Source organism: Haemaphysalis longicornis, unplaced genomic scaffold (assembly GCF_048455015.1).
Source record: "Haemaphysalis longicornis isolate Haplotype H1 unplaced genomic scaffold, Haemaphysalis longicornis Haplotype H1 scaffold_3, whole genome shotgun sequence".
Lineage (NCBI taxonomy): Eukaryota > Metazoa > Arthropoda > Arachnida > Ixodida > Ixodidae > Haemaphysalis > Haemaphysalis longicornis.
The window spans coordinates 235,283,247-235,301,911 of NW_027526335.1; the positions used below are offsets into that span (position 1 = coordinate 235,283,247).

An 18,665-nucleotide genomic window follows, 5' to 3' on the forward strand; every position below is an offset into this window, starting at 1 on the left:
ATCAAGTGCGTTTTTAAATATTTACAAGAAGTTCAATTTTTAGACCCCATTTCATACCACGCGTGATCACTCCCTGGCCCTATACACCAGCAATGCTCATTGTCGTTTTGTAATTTTACTTTTGTTTTTGCTGACGTTTCTTAGTGTTTAAGGTTTCACCCCTCATATATGACTATTTGTTTGGCGCTCTTTCAGTTGGTCTTGCGCCATAAACATCCAACCATCATCATCATCAATTTTCGCCCCGATTTCACTGACCAGTGTACCAAGCAAACTTCTCGAACACGTAATTTACACTCACGTCGTAAGTTTTCTTGAAAGTAACGCTTTCTTTAGCATTCAACAACACGGGTTTAGGACATCTTATTCATGTGAGACACAGTTTCTGGCCTTCACTAACGATTTATTGTCTGCCGCTGATCGTTCATCTACTGTTCATTGTATCTTTGTAGACTTTTCAAAAGCCTTTGGTACCGTTTGCCACAAGTTACTTCTTCTGCAACAAAACATGCTAAATATCGATGCTAACGTCTTAAAGTGGATTGAATGTTTTTTTATCTAACCGCACCCAGTTTGTAACTGCTAACAAAAACTGTTCCACGACTAGCCCTGTAACGTCCGGAGTTCCGCAAGGTTCAGTTCTTGGTCCCTTACTGTTTCTTATTTACATCAACGACTCACCTAATGACATTTCGTCATCTGTCAAACTATTTGCTGATGATATCGTAATTTACCGGGAAATCCGGACTAACGCAGACAATCTTGCCCTTCAGACAGACTTGCATCACATTTCATCATGATGCGACGCATGGTTGATGAAGCTAAACGTTACTAAATGTAAGGCTATGCGAATTTCCCGTCGTATTTCTCACAACGTACCGTGCGACTACACAATTAACCAAACCAATCTCGATCTGGTTTCGTCCTACAAGTACCTTGGCGTGTATATGTCTAAGAATCTATCTTGGAATACACATGTCGACTACATTACAAATAACGCGAATTGCACTTGAGGTTGTCTGCGCAGAAACTTTTTTTGGCTCCGACTAACCTTAAACTTTTTCTTTATCAAACATTAGTCAGACCCAAGCTCGAGTACGCGTCATCAGTCTGGGATCCACATACTAATTGCCTAGCTGACAGCATTGATGATGATGATGATGGCTGGATGTTTATGGTGCAAGGCCAACTGGGGCATAGAGCGCCAAAACAATAGTCATATATGAGGGGTGAAACCTTAAACACTAACTAAGTCAGCAAAAACAAAAGTAGAATCACAAACGACAATGAGCATGGCTGGTGTATAGGGCCAGATTCCATTATGCGTGATAGAAAATGAGGTTTAAAAACTTGACTTCTGACAACTACTCAAACACACGTTTCACCGAAACAATGGCGTCGTCACCTAGAAAAAACGATGAATGTAGGGGAATATGTTGTCTGTAGAGTTCTCTGAAGTGTTTGTGTCGTGTTGTGTGAAGTGCCTTGCATGTGATTAGTATGTGAACTATGGATAGGGCCTCTCCGCACCTGCTGCACTGGGGTCTAGAAGATCCCGTGTCAGCAGATACGAGTGCGTTGCATGTGTGTGCCCCATCCATAGCCTAGTCAAGGCGACTTCCGTGTGTCTGTTGTGTAAGTCAGCTGTGTACCGTCCCAAGTGTGGCTTTATTACATGTAGTTTGTTGTCTGTCTGTTCATCCCAGTGTGTTTGCCATGTTCTGCGCAGGTATTGTCTTATGTGTGGCTTGAGGTCTGTGTAGGGTATCGTTGTAATGTCTACAGTGATCCTGAGTGCAGCAGCACCGGCCCTCTCGTCTGCCAACTCGTTCCCAGCGATCCCAGCGTGTCCTGGGACCCAGTAGAGGAGCAGCCGATGCTTCTCCGCATACACCGACATGATAGTGTTGAATACAAGATTAATTATGTGGTTTTGGGGAGGTTTATGCGATGATAATGCGCGAAGAACACTCAAAGAATCTGTGTAGATGATAGAATTGGGAATTTGATTTTCAAGGTTATGTCGTACAATCAGTAAAATTCCGTACGCTTCTGCTGAAAAAATTGTTGTGTGCACGCTCATGGTTCTGGCTGTATTGAAATTTGGACCATGAGCAGCGCACGACGCCATAGTGGAGGTTTTAGAAGCGTCACTGTAAAATTCTGCAAGTGGGTATTTGAACTGCAAAGAAAGAAAGTGCTGCAGTATTGCAGCTCGCGGTACCTGATTTTTGTCAAGCTTTATAAAAGAAAGGTCACAGGACACAGGGCGAACTTGCCAAGGCGGTAAAATGTTTAAAGAGGATGACCTGTACACGTCTAAAAACGAAGCACTGAGATCCGAGGCTCGCTCTCTCGCTCGAAGAGAAAAAGGCGGAGTAACAGACGGGCGATTTACAAACAGCACAGATGTGGATGTATCGTTAAGTACAGGATAAAAAGGGTGGTTATTCTGAGATGAAATTTTAAAAGCATAAAGTAAGTCCATGTACGTTCGCTGGTTCTCAAGGCTCCACTTATTACATTCAACATATAGACTCTCGACAGGGCTAGTGCGAAAAGCACCCGACGCAAGCCGTAGCCCCAAGTGTAGTACCGGGTCAAGCATTCGCAATGCCCATATACCACACTGCCATAGTCCAAACGAGACCCAACCAAAGCAGTATAGAGCCGTAGTAGGAGTTCTTTGTCGGAACCATACGAATGGTGGGAGAGAACCTTCGGGATATTCATTGTTTTAAGACATTTATGTTTAAGTTTCTTGATGTGTGGAATGAATGTGAGTTTCTGGTCACACACAACACCTAAAAACTTGTGCTGCTTGTTCACAGCAAGCGACACGCCATTAAGTGTAATGTCTGGGTCTGGAAGGATCCCGCGCTTCCTAGAGAACACAACGCAGGAGCTTTTTGCAGAATTCAATTTAAAACCCTTCTTGTCTGCCCAGCTGGCAAGTTTCTTGACGCCGAGCTGGACTTGACGTTCGCATATTGACATATTACAAGACTTAAACGATATCTGCACGTCATCTACATACATAGAGTAAGAAATTGTAGTTGGCAGTGCCTTCCCAAGGGAGTTCATCTTTACTATGAAGAGAGTGCAGCTTAGAACTCCACCTTCCGGCACGCCATTTTCTTGCACGTGTACTTTTGACAGTGCAGAACCAACTCTGACGCGAAAGGTTCTCTCTGACAAATAACTAATAACGGTATTTAACATGTTACCAGAGACACCGAACGACTTAAGGTCAGTAAGTATGCCATAACGCCATGCGGTGTCATAGAAGAAGAAGAAGAAGAAGTTTATTAAAATGCAGTAGGCAAGTGTTACAACAGTACAAAATTTTACAGACAAGGGTCCCAAAGTCGAAGACTGTACCGGGACCCTCGATAAGTTAATAACAGGGGTAATCACTGATTAAATTTCAGGCAGCAAACAATAAACAGCGACAAGCAATTATGATCCAAAACAACAATAGTAGAAAAAATTTCAATTGAAAATGTATGGCAATTGCAACATAAAAAGAACTACAACATTTTGAGGAAACCATAGAAGCAGAAAAAGCACGAGGTAGGTGTACAAGGTCGTCATATCAATTATACAATGGGAAAGACTAACAAGAAAAAGAATAAGCGATAGAAACACAATTAATAAGACAACAGATGGTTTTTCAACGATGATTTAAATGAAGACACGCATTTAGTGGATTTAACAGCAGCTGGTAGACTATTCCAAATTGATATGGCTGTGAAAGTTGAAGTCATTTTGCCGTAATTAGTTAAAACACGTGGTAGCAGAAAATTTTTATTTGAGGCAAATCTTGTGGTGTTCTGATTTACTAAGAATTTTGGGTCGACAAAATTGAAATGTAGTTGGGAACATAGAGACTTAAAAAATATTATGCTTAAATTATACTGAAACAACTTGTTGATTGGTAACACACTATAATGGCGCAATAAATCCTGGGAATTGGACTGAGGATGGCTCTGGGTGATAATGCGAATTGATTGATTTTGGATATGTTGTGCTGATGATGTGTGACAATGATAGGTGTTGCCCCATGCTACGATCCCGTAATTTAAATGACTATGAATGAAAGAAAAGTAAAGTGATAAAAGCGCATCATGTGAGAAAAACGGACGAGCTTTAATTAAGGCCCTAATACCGTATGCACTTTTTTTCTTGATATGGTTGATATGAGAATTAAATTTTAGGTTAGAGTCCAGTAAAACGCCAAGAAACGACACAGAGTTACAAGCAGCGATAAGATTGGTATCAAGCGTTAAAGCAGGAACGGAGGGTATTTGCCTTTGACTAGTTTTAAAGATCATATACTTCGTTTTTTCAGGATTAATATATAAGCAATTATTACGGCACCAATTAACCACGTTCGCGAGATCAGTGTCTAACTTAGATGTAAGGCCATCGATGGATTTGTCAGAAGATGTTATTGTAGTATCATCCGCATATAAAACGCAATGGCATGAATTCAGGCAATTAGGAAGATCATTGATGTACAGTATGAACAGCAGTGGTCCAAGTATCGACCCCTAAGGCACGCCTTGATTGATAGTTTTTGATTCTGAAAATACACCGTTAGTGCACACAACGTATTCCCTGTTTAAAAGATAGTTTTTTAGAAGTGTTAAGGTAGGGCCAGTTACTCCAAAGCTTTCAAGCTTTGTAAATAAGATGCTATGATTTATGGTATCAAAAGCTTTGGTGAAGTCCAGAAATACTGAGCCAACTAGGTAACCAGTGTCAATTGAATGTTTAATGTGATCAGTTAAAGAAAGTAAGGCTAGACTAGTAGAACTTCCCGAACGAAAACCAAATTGACATTGTTTTAATAGGCTAAACTTATCTAAATAATTAGTTAAACGCTTAACAAACAACTTCTCAATAATCTTGCTGAAGGAAGAAAGAATTGAAATAGGTCGATAGTTTGTAGTTGCCGTTTTATCACCTTTTTTATACACCGGAATGACCTTTGCGCGTTTTAACAGGGGGGGAAAATGCCGGTTTTGAAAATTAGATTAATTATATGGCTCATGGGTACGCAGATCAAGTCCGCCACTATTTTTAGATGACGTGCGCAGATATTGTCTAATCCGGGACTCGTATTTTTTAAGTTGCGGATTGTTCGATATACTTCTTCAGACGTTACTGGAAAAAGAAAAAATGAACGCGTGGGACGAGGCAAGTCTATTTGATACGTTCCTTGTTTATGTACGTGAGATAATGAAAAGTAGGCACTAAAAGCGTTGGCTATGTGGCCAGGCTGACTGTATGTTTCGTTGTTAAATCGAATTTTAGGCAGGGTCTTAGGAGCAAAGGACGGCTTCTCTATGTCAAAAAACACCGTAAGACAGAACTGTTTGTGAATGAAGGCATCCTTAATGTATGACTCTAGTGCCACAAGTTGATCGTTTGTGGATCTCCCCGCCCTGAAGCCTGCCTGGCAGCTCTCAAGAAGACCGTTGTACTCCAAAAAGTACACAAGCCTCCGGTTTATCATCTCGAGAAGCTTGCACAGGTAGCTAGTCAGGGCAATGGGTCGATGGCTAGCGGGAGAAGAAAGGTCCTTCCCTTCTTTCGAAAATGCTACAACTGTGGCATCCCTCCAAGACTTTGGAATGTGCCCCTAAAGCCATATCTTGCTGAAAAGGTGAAGAAGTGTTACAAGAGTGTCTGTGTGTAAGTTCTGTATCATTGTATATGTAATGTTGTCTGGGCCTAGAGCTGAGGGTTTACACGTGCCCAGAGTACCCCTCAGTTCATGAAGTGTAAACTCCGAGTTATAAGAAGTGGCTGACCTGTCATTGTCATGTAAAGGCTTCTTTTCGGCCATTTGTTTGTGTTTCATGAAAGTGTTTGTGTAGTGTGCTGAACTGGAAACGTGGTGGAAGTGTTGTGCGAGTGTGTCAGCCTGGTCTTCGAGTGTGTCCCCTGTTGTGCTGACCAGAGGCAGGCTGTGTGTTTGTTGTCCTTTGAGTTTCCGTATTCTTGTCCGTACTTTCCGTGTGTCTGTGTAGGAGTTTATTGATGTTATGAAGGACCGCCAACTCTCTCGTTTTGCCTCACGGCGCACACGTTTTCCTAACGCCTTGGCCCGTTTGAACAAAATGAGGTTACCCGACGTGGGGTACCGACGAAGGATACCCCACGCCTTGTTCTGGGCCTCCCGCGCCCGCCTACAGTCCTCATTCCACCACGGCCTCCTCTGGTTGCACGAGGCACCAGAGGCGTGGGGAATGGACTTTTCGGCGGCGTCGAGGATGTGCGCCGTGATGAGTTGGGTAGCTTCTTCAACGTGTAGGTGTCCTATGGATGTGTGGTGTAGTTTCGATGTCTCTGTAAATGTGTTCCAGTTATCTCGTGCTTAATTGAACCTATTAAGTGCGAATGCACTTTATAAGCGACCCTGAATTCCGTTGACCGCCGTCCGTCCACATAACAACAGCTGCGGGTGGCGCGCTCCTCGTCTTCCTTGGCGATGGGGGGAGATGGCACATACCCACGTGGGAGATTGGCCAGGAATCTCCTCGTCTTCCTTGGCAACGGGGGAGATGGGCGCGCGCTGCCTGGCCGCTGACATGGCACATACCCACGTGGGGGATTGGCCAGGAATCGGGCGTGAGAAGGGCTAATGCACCCGCTTAAAGGAGTACTGACACGAAATTTCAAAGCTGAGATCCGCTCCAGCAATCAAGTACAACGACAACACAAATAGGGGTCTGTGCATGGCACATACCCACGTGGGGGTTTGGCCAGGAATCGGGCGTGAGAAGGGCTAATGCACCCGCCTAAAGGAGTACTGACACGAAATTTCAAAGCTGAGATCCGCTCTAGCAATCAAGTACAACGGCAACACAAATAGGTGTCTGTGAATAAATGCATCTTTCTTTCTTTGTACTTGTGTGTGTGTGTGTGATCTCTCTTTCGCGAACATTACCGAACCGCGCAAATTCAACTCCTGCATTCGCACTTTCACATTCTTCCCCTCGGGGAAATGCGGGGAAATTTTATGGGAAGATGGACTCCTTGGGCCTTTACCTATATATGTTAGTGAAGTGGGGAAGTGGTCACTGCCATATGGGTCAGTGCCCACTCCCCACTCAAGACATGGAAAGAGAATTGCCGAACCAATAGCCAAGTCACCCCGCTGGGGGCATCTGCTAATGCAGATGTTTGCGTGTACTGTGCGACACCACGGACCCCGAGCACCCACGTTTAGCCGTGCGTGGCAGCGCCGTAACCGGGGAAAAGAGGGTCCTGGTGGTTGAGCCGACGCCGAGTGCTTGGACCTTTAAGGCTCCTTGGCGAAGGCAACACACCCACTTTGGCCTCCGCTTCTCGTAGACGGCCCCTCCGGTGTGACCCGCCCGGGGGGAATCGGCAGTCGCCTTTTCCTGTCCTCCACTTCAACCTTTCACTTTCCTATCTTCTCTCCAACAACTTTCCCGTCGTCTCGTTCTTTCTCAGTTTCCTTTTTTCCTGGTGGCTAGGGTTAACCTTGTGTGGCGGACAACCCTGCGTTCAGCCATATTTGGTTATAGTCGCGGAGTACAGCTGGCGTGGGCATGACTTGCTCGCGAGTTCCGGCCCCGTCCCCTTGTTGGGCTCCATGGTGGGCGGCTGGCACCATGGCCGAAGAGTTTTTTTCATTTTATGGCTTCCTTTTTTCGCCTATCTGATCCCTCTCGTAAAAGAGGTGGCACCGATGCAACCGCCCAGTTTTTTACGAAGAACGTTGCCAACTTTCCACGCTTCCACGTAATACACAGCAGTGACGAAGGAAAAACTGCCCGACTTTTCTCGCCATTTCTAGTCGCAAAGACCCTAACTGCCACAATTGGGGAAGGCTATAAGATCAAGAAGCTGGCAAACGGAGACCTTCTACTCGAAGTACTTTACAAACATCAGCTCGACAAGCTCTCAGCGTTAACTTCTTTCGGAGAAATTCCTGTAACTGTCAGTGAGCACCGATCACTAAATACAGTCCCCGGAGTCATCTCAGGTGACGACCTAAAGTATGTGTCCGAGGAAGAACTTCTAGAAGATTTGAAGGAACAAAATGTGGCAAATGTCTACCGTATCAAAATCAAAAGAGAAAACAAGGAAATTAAGACAAGGCATATCGTCCTCACCTTTGCATCGAGCATCCTTCCAGAATCTGTGGAGGTGGGCTATACCAAAATAAAACTTCGACCCTACATTCCCAACCCACGGCGATGCTACAAATGTCAACGCTACGGCCACGGCTCATTGAACTGCCGGGGCCAACAGACATGCGCGAAATGTGCCTCTCATGAACACCCTTCTGAAAACTGTCGAGCCCAAACATACCTTTGTGTAAACTGTGAGGGCAACCACGCAGCGTACTCACGTGTTTGCCCTGCATGAAAAAAAAAGAGGTAATAACACTCAAAGTAACAGACAACCTGACATTTCGCGAAGCACGGAGGCCACTCTCCTCGGCGCATACGCGACCCTACTCCGTTGTGGTGCAACAGTGCGCAGCATCACAGCGGTCTTCGGCGCTTGCTGAAGCCACACAGAGTGAGGTTCCAGCAAGGCCCCCCGCGCCTCCGGTGGAAGCAGCTAGCGCTGCGCCACCACCTCCACAGCGGGCTGCACGGACCCCTGGTTCGGCAGTCTCCAAGGCCTCACCCCACACGGTGAGGTCAAACAGTTCGACACACGTGCGTTCTGCGCGAACCTCCAGCGTCTCTGAAGAGACGATGGACACATCTGAAGGAGGTTCTGCGCCCTCTACGTCGGATGGGCGGCGGAACTCCCTAGACAACATGAAGAGAAACAAGCCCCGAATCACAGGACAGAAAACCTAGTTTTCACTCCACCAAAAAAATCAGCATGGCATTCATTGTCCACTGGAATTGCAGAGGACTTTTACATAATTTAAATGACATCAAAGACATCTTCGCCACACACTCTCCTGTAGCCGTTTGTCTTCAGGAAACAAACTTATGTCCTAAACACCATAATATACTCAAAGGTTACCAGGTCTTTCGCTGCGACCGAGAGCAGGAGAGTAGGCTCTCGGGCGGAGTGGCAATAATTGTTCAAAATGGCGTAGCAACTCGAGAAGACAAAACTAGGCTAGAAGCAGTGGCGATCACCCTGCTTGCATTTAAAACAATAACAGTGTGCTGTGTGTACATGGAACCACACCTCACAGTAACACTGCAAGATTTTGAAGACTTGGTAAACCAATTACCGGAGCCTTTTTTAATAGTTGGCGATTTTAATGCCCACTCTTCTTTTTGGGGGAGCGAAAAAACTGACGCAAGGGGGCAGATTTTAGAGGATTTTATTCTATCCAATAATGTTTGTCTTTTAAACACCGGCAAACCTACATACTGCTCTCCAAGCTCAGGGAAAATGAGCTGCATAGATTTATCCTTTAGTTCACCGAGTGTTTTTAGCGATATTACGTGGGATGTCATTGACAACCCATACGGGAGCGATCACCTACCTGTAATCATTAGCGTAACATCATCAAACATCATCATCACCAACCATTATCCCGCCGAAACCACGCAGGTGGAAATTTCAGTTTGCCGACTGGGGTCTTTTTACTTCCGAAGCCACTTTAGACCAAGTTTTTTCGGACACACTGAGCATCGACGAATTGAATGAAAGGTTTACATCTTGCATTCTTAAGGCTGCACGCTTAGCTATTCTACAGTCCTCGGGAATGGTGAGACAAAACAACAAAGTATGGTGAACACAAGAGTGTAAGGAAGCCAAAAAGCAGCAAAACAAAGCATGGGGAGTCTTGGGAAGGTATCCAACGCAAGAAAATTTATTAGAGTTTAAAAGGAAACGAGCTAAAGCCCGATACATTCGGCGGAATGCCGAGAAAGATTCATGGAAGAATTACGTCTCGTCTATAAACAGCTCAATCACATAAAAAAAATGTGGGAGCAAGTTCGGAAACTCAACGGCACGTACTCCCCTTTTACAGTTCCTCTTCTAACAGCACCTGGTGTACAAAGTAGCCTAGAAGAGCAGGCGGATATACTGGGTGAACATTTCTCCAGCGTCTCCAGTTCTGAGCATTACGCAGAAGCTTTTTTAAAATACAAACACACTGTAGAGAAACAAAAACTTCCAAGACACGGTGGTATAAATGAACCTTATAATAGTTTAATAACGCTCCAAGAATTGAAGAGAGCTCTATCGGCCGGTAAGCAGACTGCACCCGGCCCAGATGATATACATTACGAAATGCTCGCACATCTTTCGGGTCGTTCTGTAGAAGTACTTCTGAAGTTTTTTAATAAAGTTTGGGTATCGGGAAGGATGCCGGTAGTCTGGAAAAAAGCATTCATTGTAGCTTTACTCAAACCCGGAAAGCCACCAACCTCCCCAAGTAGTTATAGACCAATAGCCCTTGCGAGCTGTCTAGCCAAAACTTTGAACTTGTCGTGAATACCAGGCTGAGTTGTGTACTACAATGAAATGAACTTCTTGACATTCACCAGTGCGGGTTTAAAAAGGCGTGCTCAACAACTGATCATCTTGTCCGCCTCGAAAATACCGTACGAGAAGCATTCATACACAAACAACACTGTCTTGCTGTCTTTTTTGATCTGGAGAAGGCTATGACACTACGTGGAGGTTTGGAATAATGCGGGATTTAGTAGAGTTAGGCATCCGTGGAAGAATGTTGAATTGCCTGAATGACTTCATGGCAAACCGTACATTTCAAGTACGCCTGGGCTCAACCCTCTCGAGAACATTTGTACAGGAGAACGGGGTCCCTCAAGGGTGTATTCTCATCACAACACTGTTCGTTGTAACAATGAACTCCATATGCAAAATAATTCCAAAGTCGATTATGTACTCGGTCTATGTCGATGATCTTCAAATAGCTTGTACATCTTCCAATGTAGCAACATGCGAGAGACAAGTACAGTTGACTATAAACAAAATGACAGCATGGGCAGACAGAAATGGTTTCCAGTTTTCAGCACACAAAACAGTGGCTATTCTCTTCTCTCTCAAACGAGGCTTACAGACCAATCCGACCCTACACCTCAAGGAAACCGACTTACCTATACAAAACGAACACAAATTTCTAGGCCTAATGTTCGACAAAAAACTCACTTTCCTGCCCCACATCAATATGCTTAAAAAGAAAGCTTCGCGAGCTCTAAATATACTTAAGGTTCTGTCACGGAAACACTGGGGTTCCGACAGATCATGCCTTCTACAAGTTTATCGCTCCGTTGTTCGCTCCTGCTTAGACTATGGTACCATTGTGTATGGCTCCGCGAGACAGTCCTACTTGAAACGATTGGATCCCGTTCACAATTTAGGTTTACGTCTCTCGTCTGGGGCGTATAGGACATCCCCCATAAACAGCCTCTACGTCGAAACAAATGAATCACCACTCACAGATAGAAGAACAATGCTCACATGCTCATACATACTAAAGACCCGTTTATTTATTTATTTTATTTATTTAGTAATACTGCTAACCCCAATGAAAGTGGTTATAGCAGAGTGGGTAATACATAGATACATTTGTACACGTTTGGATGAGAAAACATCAAAACAACATCACAGTACTTCCGTGCAAACAATACAGCAATTTCTCGAGCTCGGCCTCGAGATTGAACTAAAGTGCATTTATCACACAACGCGAGGAACATGGATCAGAAGCAAGATATGTTTTTTTTTCAGGAATGTATGTACGCACAGTTCACTGCCCGTTCACCGCCTAAATGTACGCCACTGCCGTTCACTGCCGCAACATCTGTGTTACCCCATAGTTACAAAATGCCCATCTGGAAGACTGTTCAATAATAAACCCCAAGCTATCAGACCATTGCTTCTTCGGTTTGAAGAGAGATGCCAAGAATTCACTACGCTGCATACATTACCTCAAATTGCCCATAGACAGAACCAACTACCCCCTTGGCATAGTTTTCCTAAAACATTGACTTCACACTAACACGCCTTCAAAAAAAGCAGACACCCCAAGAACATATTTTACAGGAATTTTTGGCACTAAACGAAAAATACAAAGACTACACCTCATTTTACACAGACGGTTCCAAAACATCATGCTATGTCGGGAGTGCAGTAGTCCAAGGGAAATGGGAAAAGGTGATCAGGCTACCCCAGTGCGCTTCAGTTTACACAGCTGAATGTTATGCCATTGCTTTGGCGGTAGAAAGGATAATGAAGAATAAAATTAAATGCAGTATTATATATACAGACTCTCTCAGTGCAGTCACAGCAGTTGATTACAACAATGCAGCTCAACCTCTACTAGGAGAAATAATACACAATTTGGTAACAAGCACAACACAAGGACAGGAAATTAAGTTGTTGTGGGTCCTTGGCCATGTGGGAATCAAAGGAAATGAGAGAGCCGACGTATGTGCCGCACAGGCGGGTAACGGAACAATAGAGACAGTACAGATTCCTCACAGCGACTGCATGAAATTTATACAGAGCAAACTCAGAGAAACTTGGCAGTCCTTATGGGATAAGGAAATTGACAATAAACTCCACCTAGTTAAACCGACGATAGAAGAGTGGGAATCAAGCAGACATGAAGAACGCCTCAAAGAAGTGATTTTATGCGTCTCCGCATTGGCCACACACATCTTACACATAACTTTCTTCTTATGAAACAAGACAAACCGAGATGTGAAGATTGTGACCAGGAACTTACACTAAATCACATCTTACTCTCATGTACAAAATTTGAGGCCTTGAGGAAAAAACATTTTAGGCTGTTCTACAGCGAGCAAATTCCATTTCACCCCAGCCTACTTCTAGGAGAGATTGCTGTTGTCAAACTTCCCTCTGTCTTTAGTTTTTAAGTGCGATTGCACTTCTTAAGCGAGCCTGAATCGTCCGCCGCCATCGTCCGCATAGCAACAGCTGCGGGTGCGCGCGCTCCTCGTCTTCTCCTCGTCTTCCCTAGCAACGGGGGGAGATGGGCGCGCGCTACTCTCCTCCTCATCTCTCTGCTCAGTGACTGCGGGTGTTGGGCGCCTCCTCTCCACTTCAGGCGGGAGAGCTCTCGCTCGCGTAGCGGGCGCTCCGCATTCCGACGCGTGAGGGCGCTCATGTAGCCCTCGCCGTAACGGCGGGCGCTACTCTCCTCCTCCTCTCTCCGCTCAGTGACTGCGGGTGTTGGGCGCCTCCTCTCCACTCCAAGATCACGATATCCACCGTAATCGCGCAATCAACAACCGTGCATTCGCACTTACACACTCTCCCCCTCGGGGAAGTGCGAGGGAATTTTTTAAAAGAAGCTACACTTCTAAACAAGCTATAACGAGATAAAGCAATCGGTTATTGTCCACAAAAAACATGAAACCTTTTGTTTGGCGCATGATCGCCTTAGTTGGTTATGTGCCATAACACACAACACAACAACAACAACAACAATAGCCAAGTCAAGATTTGAGTATGTATTGAGTCCTATGTTATGGTATGTAGGGTGTTTCTTGTTGAAAAGGCATGCTCCAGAGGATGTTAAAAACCTCTCTATCAGGCGACCTCGGGCATCCGTGCGAGAACAGCCCCAAAGAGAATGGTGTGCATTGAAGTCGCCTGTTAAGATGTATGGTTCAGGAAGCTGGTCGACCAGCGCCTCAAAGTCAGAGCTCAGTAGTGCAAGATCAGGAGGGATGTAGATGGAGCATACCGTTATGAACCTATTAAATATTATTGTGCGGATGGCTACAGCCTGAAGGATGGTGTTCAAGGTGGCAGGGTGGCATGCTAAGGATTTGCGGGCGAATATGGCCACACCGCCAGAATATTGTGTGCAGCCAACCCTGTCCTTTCTGTATACCAAGTAACTATTCAAGAAATTTGTGTTCTTGGAATTCAGGTGTGTTTCCTGAACACACATTACACTTGGCTGATTGGCATGCAGAATCTCATGCACGTCATCAAAATTATTCAGAAGGCCTCTGCAGTTCCATTGTACTATGTTTTCTCTTCCCATTATTATGTGTTCAGAGCTACTGGTGTGTGACTATTTATGTAGGGTCTTTCGGTGCTTGGACTCTTGGAATGGGTTTTCTGGCCTTCTCTACTGACCTGGACGTCGCAGCCCGTTCCTTTTGTTGCGATGAAAGCCGGAAGGGCTCGACGTCCATGTCATCATCTGAAGGCAAGGGGGTGCCCAGCGGACTGGGCCCCCTTGACGTGGTACCCTTTCGGGTGTTCCTTGCCTGCGCTGGCAGTGCCGAAGGCGTGGGGAGCACCACAGTTGACACAGACAGTGAGGCGAGGGAGGGGGTCGCTGCGACTGCCTCCGTTTTCATCTCGTCCGGGCCCTCGCGTGTGCTTCGGGCCGGTGGAGAGGGGGAAACGGTGGGTGCAGCAGCATCCCCACCGGACGTGGATGCCACCACAGCCGCTGCTGGCTCAGCGAGCGGTGCGGAGGCGGGTTGGGCTGCAAGAGGCAACCCAGGGGGGGGGGGAGGGGGGGCGAGGGCGGGACCAAGTCCGACTCTCGGTACTGGGTCCCCGCCGAAACCAAATGCCGCTCCGCCCCCCGGCGAGCCCCCCGGCGAGGGTACAAGATGAAACACAAAATAAAAACCCAAAAAATATTTCTATCATAACAGAACTGTGCACAAGATAAGAATACGCTTGACGCGTATGATGAGGATAGTAATTACTTCACAATATAGTCACCTCTTATACTCTTGAAAAAAATGAAAGATGATAATCGCAACAAGGAATCATTCCTCTAACAGCACTAAATGATTTCGTCAGGTAGCGTCTTCAACGTGTAGGTGTCCTAAGGATGTGCGGTGTACTTTGGATGTCTCTCTAAATGTATTCCAGTTAGCTCTTGCTTTATTGAACCTTTTCTGGGCAGATAGACTGCTTGGGCCTATACCTATATATGTTAGTGAGGTGGGGAAGTGGCCACTTCCGTATGGGTCAGTGCCCACGCCCCACTCCAGACAAGGAAAGAGAACTGTGGACTGCATTTTACTAGCGAAAAATAGACGCGGACGAAGAAGTACTCAGGACGCTCGCTAGACTACAACTGAAATTTTACTTAGCGTCCGTGAAACAAAGAAAGATAACATATCACCACGACCTGCCTCTACACATCCCCACACACGCCAGTCTATGTGTCACACATGCGCCCCCGTAGGTAGCATATCTCCTTATCTGTAAGAGTGATTGAAGGGGTGCTGACACAATTAACTCCTTCCCTGTAGATCTGAAATGCCTCGTTAATCTCGCGACTAGTTTGGTCACGTCCAGATCCTTCTTCGTCCAGGTCCTTCTGGTTCTGGTCAAGGATCTGGTCACGTCCAGATCCTTCTTCGTTCTTCTTCGTTCGCGTCTATTTTTCGCTAGTAAAATGCAGTCAGATAACCAACTAGCCCAACTTTATGCCAGAACTGTGGAGCTAACAGCCAAGTCAAGAAATGAGTGTGTTGTGTCCTATGTTATGGTATGTAGGCTGTTAATCGTAGAAAATGTGTGCTCCAGAGGATGTTAAAAACTTCTCTATCATCGCCGACTTCAGGCATCCGTGCGAGAAGAGCGCCAAAGAGTATTGTTTGCATTAAGGTCGCCTTTCAGGATGTATGGTTCGGGCAGCTGGTCAAATAGCGCCTCGACGTCAGAGCTGGAAAGTGCAAGATCAGGAGGAATGTATATGGAGCATACCGTTATCAACCTATCAAATATTATTGTTCGAATTGGTACAGCCTCAAGGACAGTGTTCAAAGTGACAGGGTGGCACGTTAAGGATTTCCAGGGGATTATGACCACACCGAGAGCAGAGTGTGTGCAGCCGTCTCTGTCTTTTCTGTATACCAGGTAGCTATTCAAGAATTTTGTGTTTGGAATTCAAATGTGTTTCCTGCACACACATTAAACTTGGTTGATTAGCATGCAGGACCTCGTATACATTGTCAAGATTTTTAAGAAGGCCTCTGCAGTTCCATTGAACAATATTTTCTCTTACCATTATGATGTGTTATAGCTACTGGAGTGTGACTATTTACCTAAGGTCTTTTGGGGCTTGCACTCTTGGGACGCTTTTTTTAACTTCTCGGGGGGTTCAGATGTCGGGACCCGCTCCTTCCGCTGCGAAGCAGACAGAAAAAATACCACATCCATGTCATCATCAGATCTGGAAGGGGCACCCGGCGGATCGGACCCCTTGGACTTGGCACCCTTTCCGGTGGCCTTCGTTCGAGCGGCGACCGCGGATGGCGTCAGGAGGTCCCCGGGTGGCACGGGCGGTGCGGCGGGGGTAGTAACTGCCGCCGGTGCCTCCCCCTCGACCTTCTCCGTGCCCTCGCGTGTGCTTTGGACCGGTCCAGAGGAACGATTGGATGCAGAGGCATCCCAAACCGACGTAGTTGCCACCACATTCACTGCCTGCTGAGCGAGCGGCGCATAGGCGGGTGGGGCCCTGGGTGGCAGGGGTGGGACCAAGTTCGACTCGCGGTACTGGGTCCCCCGCCGAAACCAGATGCCGCTTCGCCCCCTGGCGAGCTGCGTCGGCGTACCTGCCCAGGGGGAAAGGGGCGAACTTATTTCGCGCCTCTAGGAAGGTGATGTTTTCAGTTGCCTTCAGATTTATGATCTCCTTCTCCTGCTTAAACTTCTCGCATTTTCGAGAGTAGGCGGCAGTGGCAGTGGGCGCAGTTGAGGGCTTGTGATGGACAATTGTCAGATGGGTGATCATGCTGGGCACACTTTGCGCAGGTCAGACGGCCATGGCATGAGTTGGTTCCGTGGCCGAATTGCTGGCACTTAAAGCAACGGCGCGGGTTTGGAATGTGGGGCCGGACATTAAAAAGTACAAAACCTGGATTTATGTGCTCTGGGACTGCGTACCGGTCAAAAGTAAGGATAATGGGCTTTGTCGAGACTACTTTGTCAACCCTTTTTATAGTTATGCGCATCACAGCTGTCACACCCTGGTTTCTCAGGCCCTCAGGCCCTCCAGCGCAACCATGCATGACGTCTAGTTCGGAAATGACAGGTTGAGTACTGTTCAGGCTCCGGTGGGGTGTCACCCTGATTTCAAGATTGGCTATGCGTGTTTGTTCAAGGAGGATCTTGGTGTGCTGTGGGTTGTGTACTTCAACCAAGATTTCTTCAGTTCTTTGTTTTTTGGCTTATATTTGTCAGCAGTGATGCCATGCCCTCTAGAAATTTTGATATCAGGAATACGGACTGTGATGCAAGAGGCTTTTTTTGTTCAGTGGATTCCAACACCAAAAACGGGGCTAGCTATCAGGCTTTGGAAAACTGGGGGAGTGGCGGAAATGAACCTTCGGTGCGGCCCATTTTCAGGGGCCGATCGTGTTTGGTGGGGAGCTTACGATTTACCATATGGCATGTAAAATAAGCAGGGGGCGGGGGTACTTTCTTCGTCAGCCTCACACTGAGACAGGGAGCCCATTCGCCGGAGCTTGACCTGGGCTCCGACGTCCACCGTTTGAGGTTTCTACCCTTCACCTTAAAACACTCTTTCACGGTTGGTCACAACTTATGTATGGGGGTGGGTATCCGCGGGGTCGCCAATACTGTTACAAAGATTACTCAAGGTGTCCCGTGCGGGAAAAGGTTAGTGAGTATGTCCTTCGTAACCCTAGAGCAGATTTCCTATTTCGTAACGCATACCCCGCGTACCTTGTCGAGTGCAGTGTTTTCGCTCAACTCCCAGCGCTGAACTGCCAGCACCCCAGCTGAGACTCGAGGGTACCTCTGGTGCAGGTTCCTGCGGAGCCGTCGGTGGCCGCCACCGAAAATAATGGACAGGGTGAAGTTCTCTCTTCCCTTCCGTAACGCCGTCGAGGACAACGGACATGCCGAAGTCGAGGTACAGTGAATTAATCTATTTTTGACTCTGCTTAGTGCGTGATCAACGGGTTGTCGGATGGTGGAAATCTTTGCCTAGACGCTGGGTTTGCTAGATGTTGCTTCTAGGAAGTTGCGCGTTTTGTTTATTTATTGACACTGCAATCCCACTTGGAAATTTGGCTGGAAGCTAGAAATGGTGAAGACAAATGGTGAGAACAAAAATTAAAAGTCCAAGTGAAGTGGTTCAAGTCCCAAAGGCTTAACACAGCTGAATCAATTTTCCAGAACACATGTTCCGTCTGCCAAGTCTAATTATCATCCGATTCCACATTTGCCTTGCTTCTTTTCTTCATATCGCATAAACTGACACTTTAGTAACCGTAAACATTTGCAGTTCGTTAAGGAGGAGTAAATACTTTCCTTCCCAAACCGCCTGCCACAACTTCCTGCAAGGTCGCATACCACATTCGGACCTCAAAATACTGCAAAGTGGGCACTACCTCAAGGAAGTGCACATAATGTGGACCCATGGGCACGAGTTCTCTGAAAGAAATGAGGCAGCACACGCCGCTTGCCGCATTCATACCCACCAGGCTGTTTCTCAAGTAGGCGAAGACAGGCAGCCCCTGCGCTCTCCCAAGCCTGTCCCTTTTTTCATCGAACACGAAAATAATATTAATAATATTAATCTATAATACTCAAACAGAAGTCATGTACATAATCAGGCCTACCTAAGCCGCAACGAGCTTGTCTGGCAGAGCCTGGCAAGGGACAAGCGTTATTGTAAAAAAAAAAACATTACAACACAG

The 18,665-nt window shown here is 46.3% G+C and overlaps 1 protein-coding gene across 2 annotated transcripts in view; it reads left to right on the top strand.

Annotated features, from left to right (window-relative positions):
• The window catches only part of LOC144176064 (WD repeat and HMG-box DNA-binding protein 1-like), a 387,207-nt gene that overhangs the window by 256,980 nt on the left and 111,562 nt on the right, over positions 1–18,665 (top strand). For both annotated transcript variants that reach the window (XM_077705189.1, XM_077705190.1), the window contains exon 8: positions 17,770–17,875. In XM_077705189.1, the coding sequence (XP_077561315.1) occupies positions 17,770–17,875 (106 nt within the window). The remainder of the gene's footprint in view (positions 1–17,769; positions 17,876–18,665) is intronic.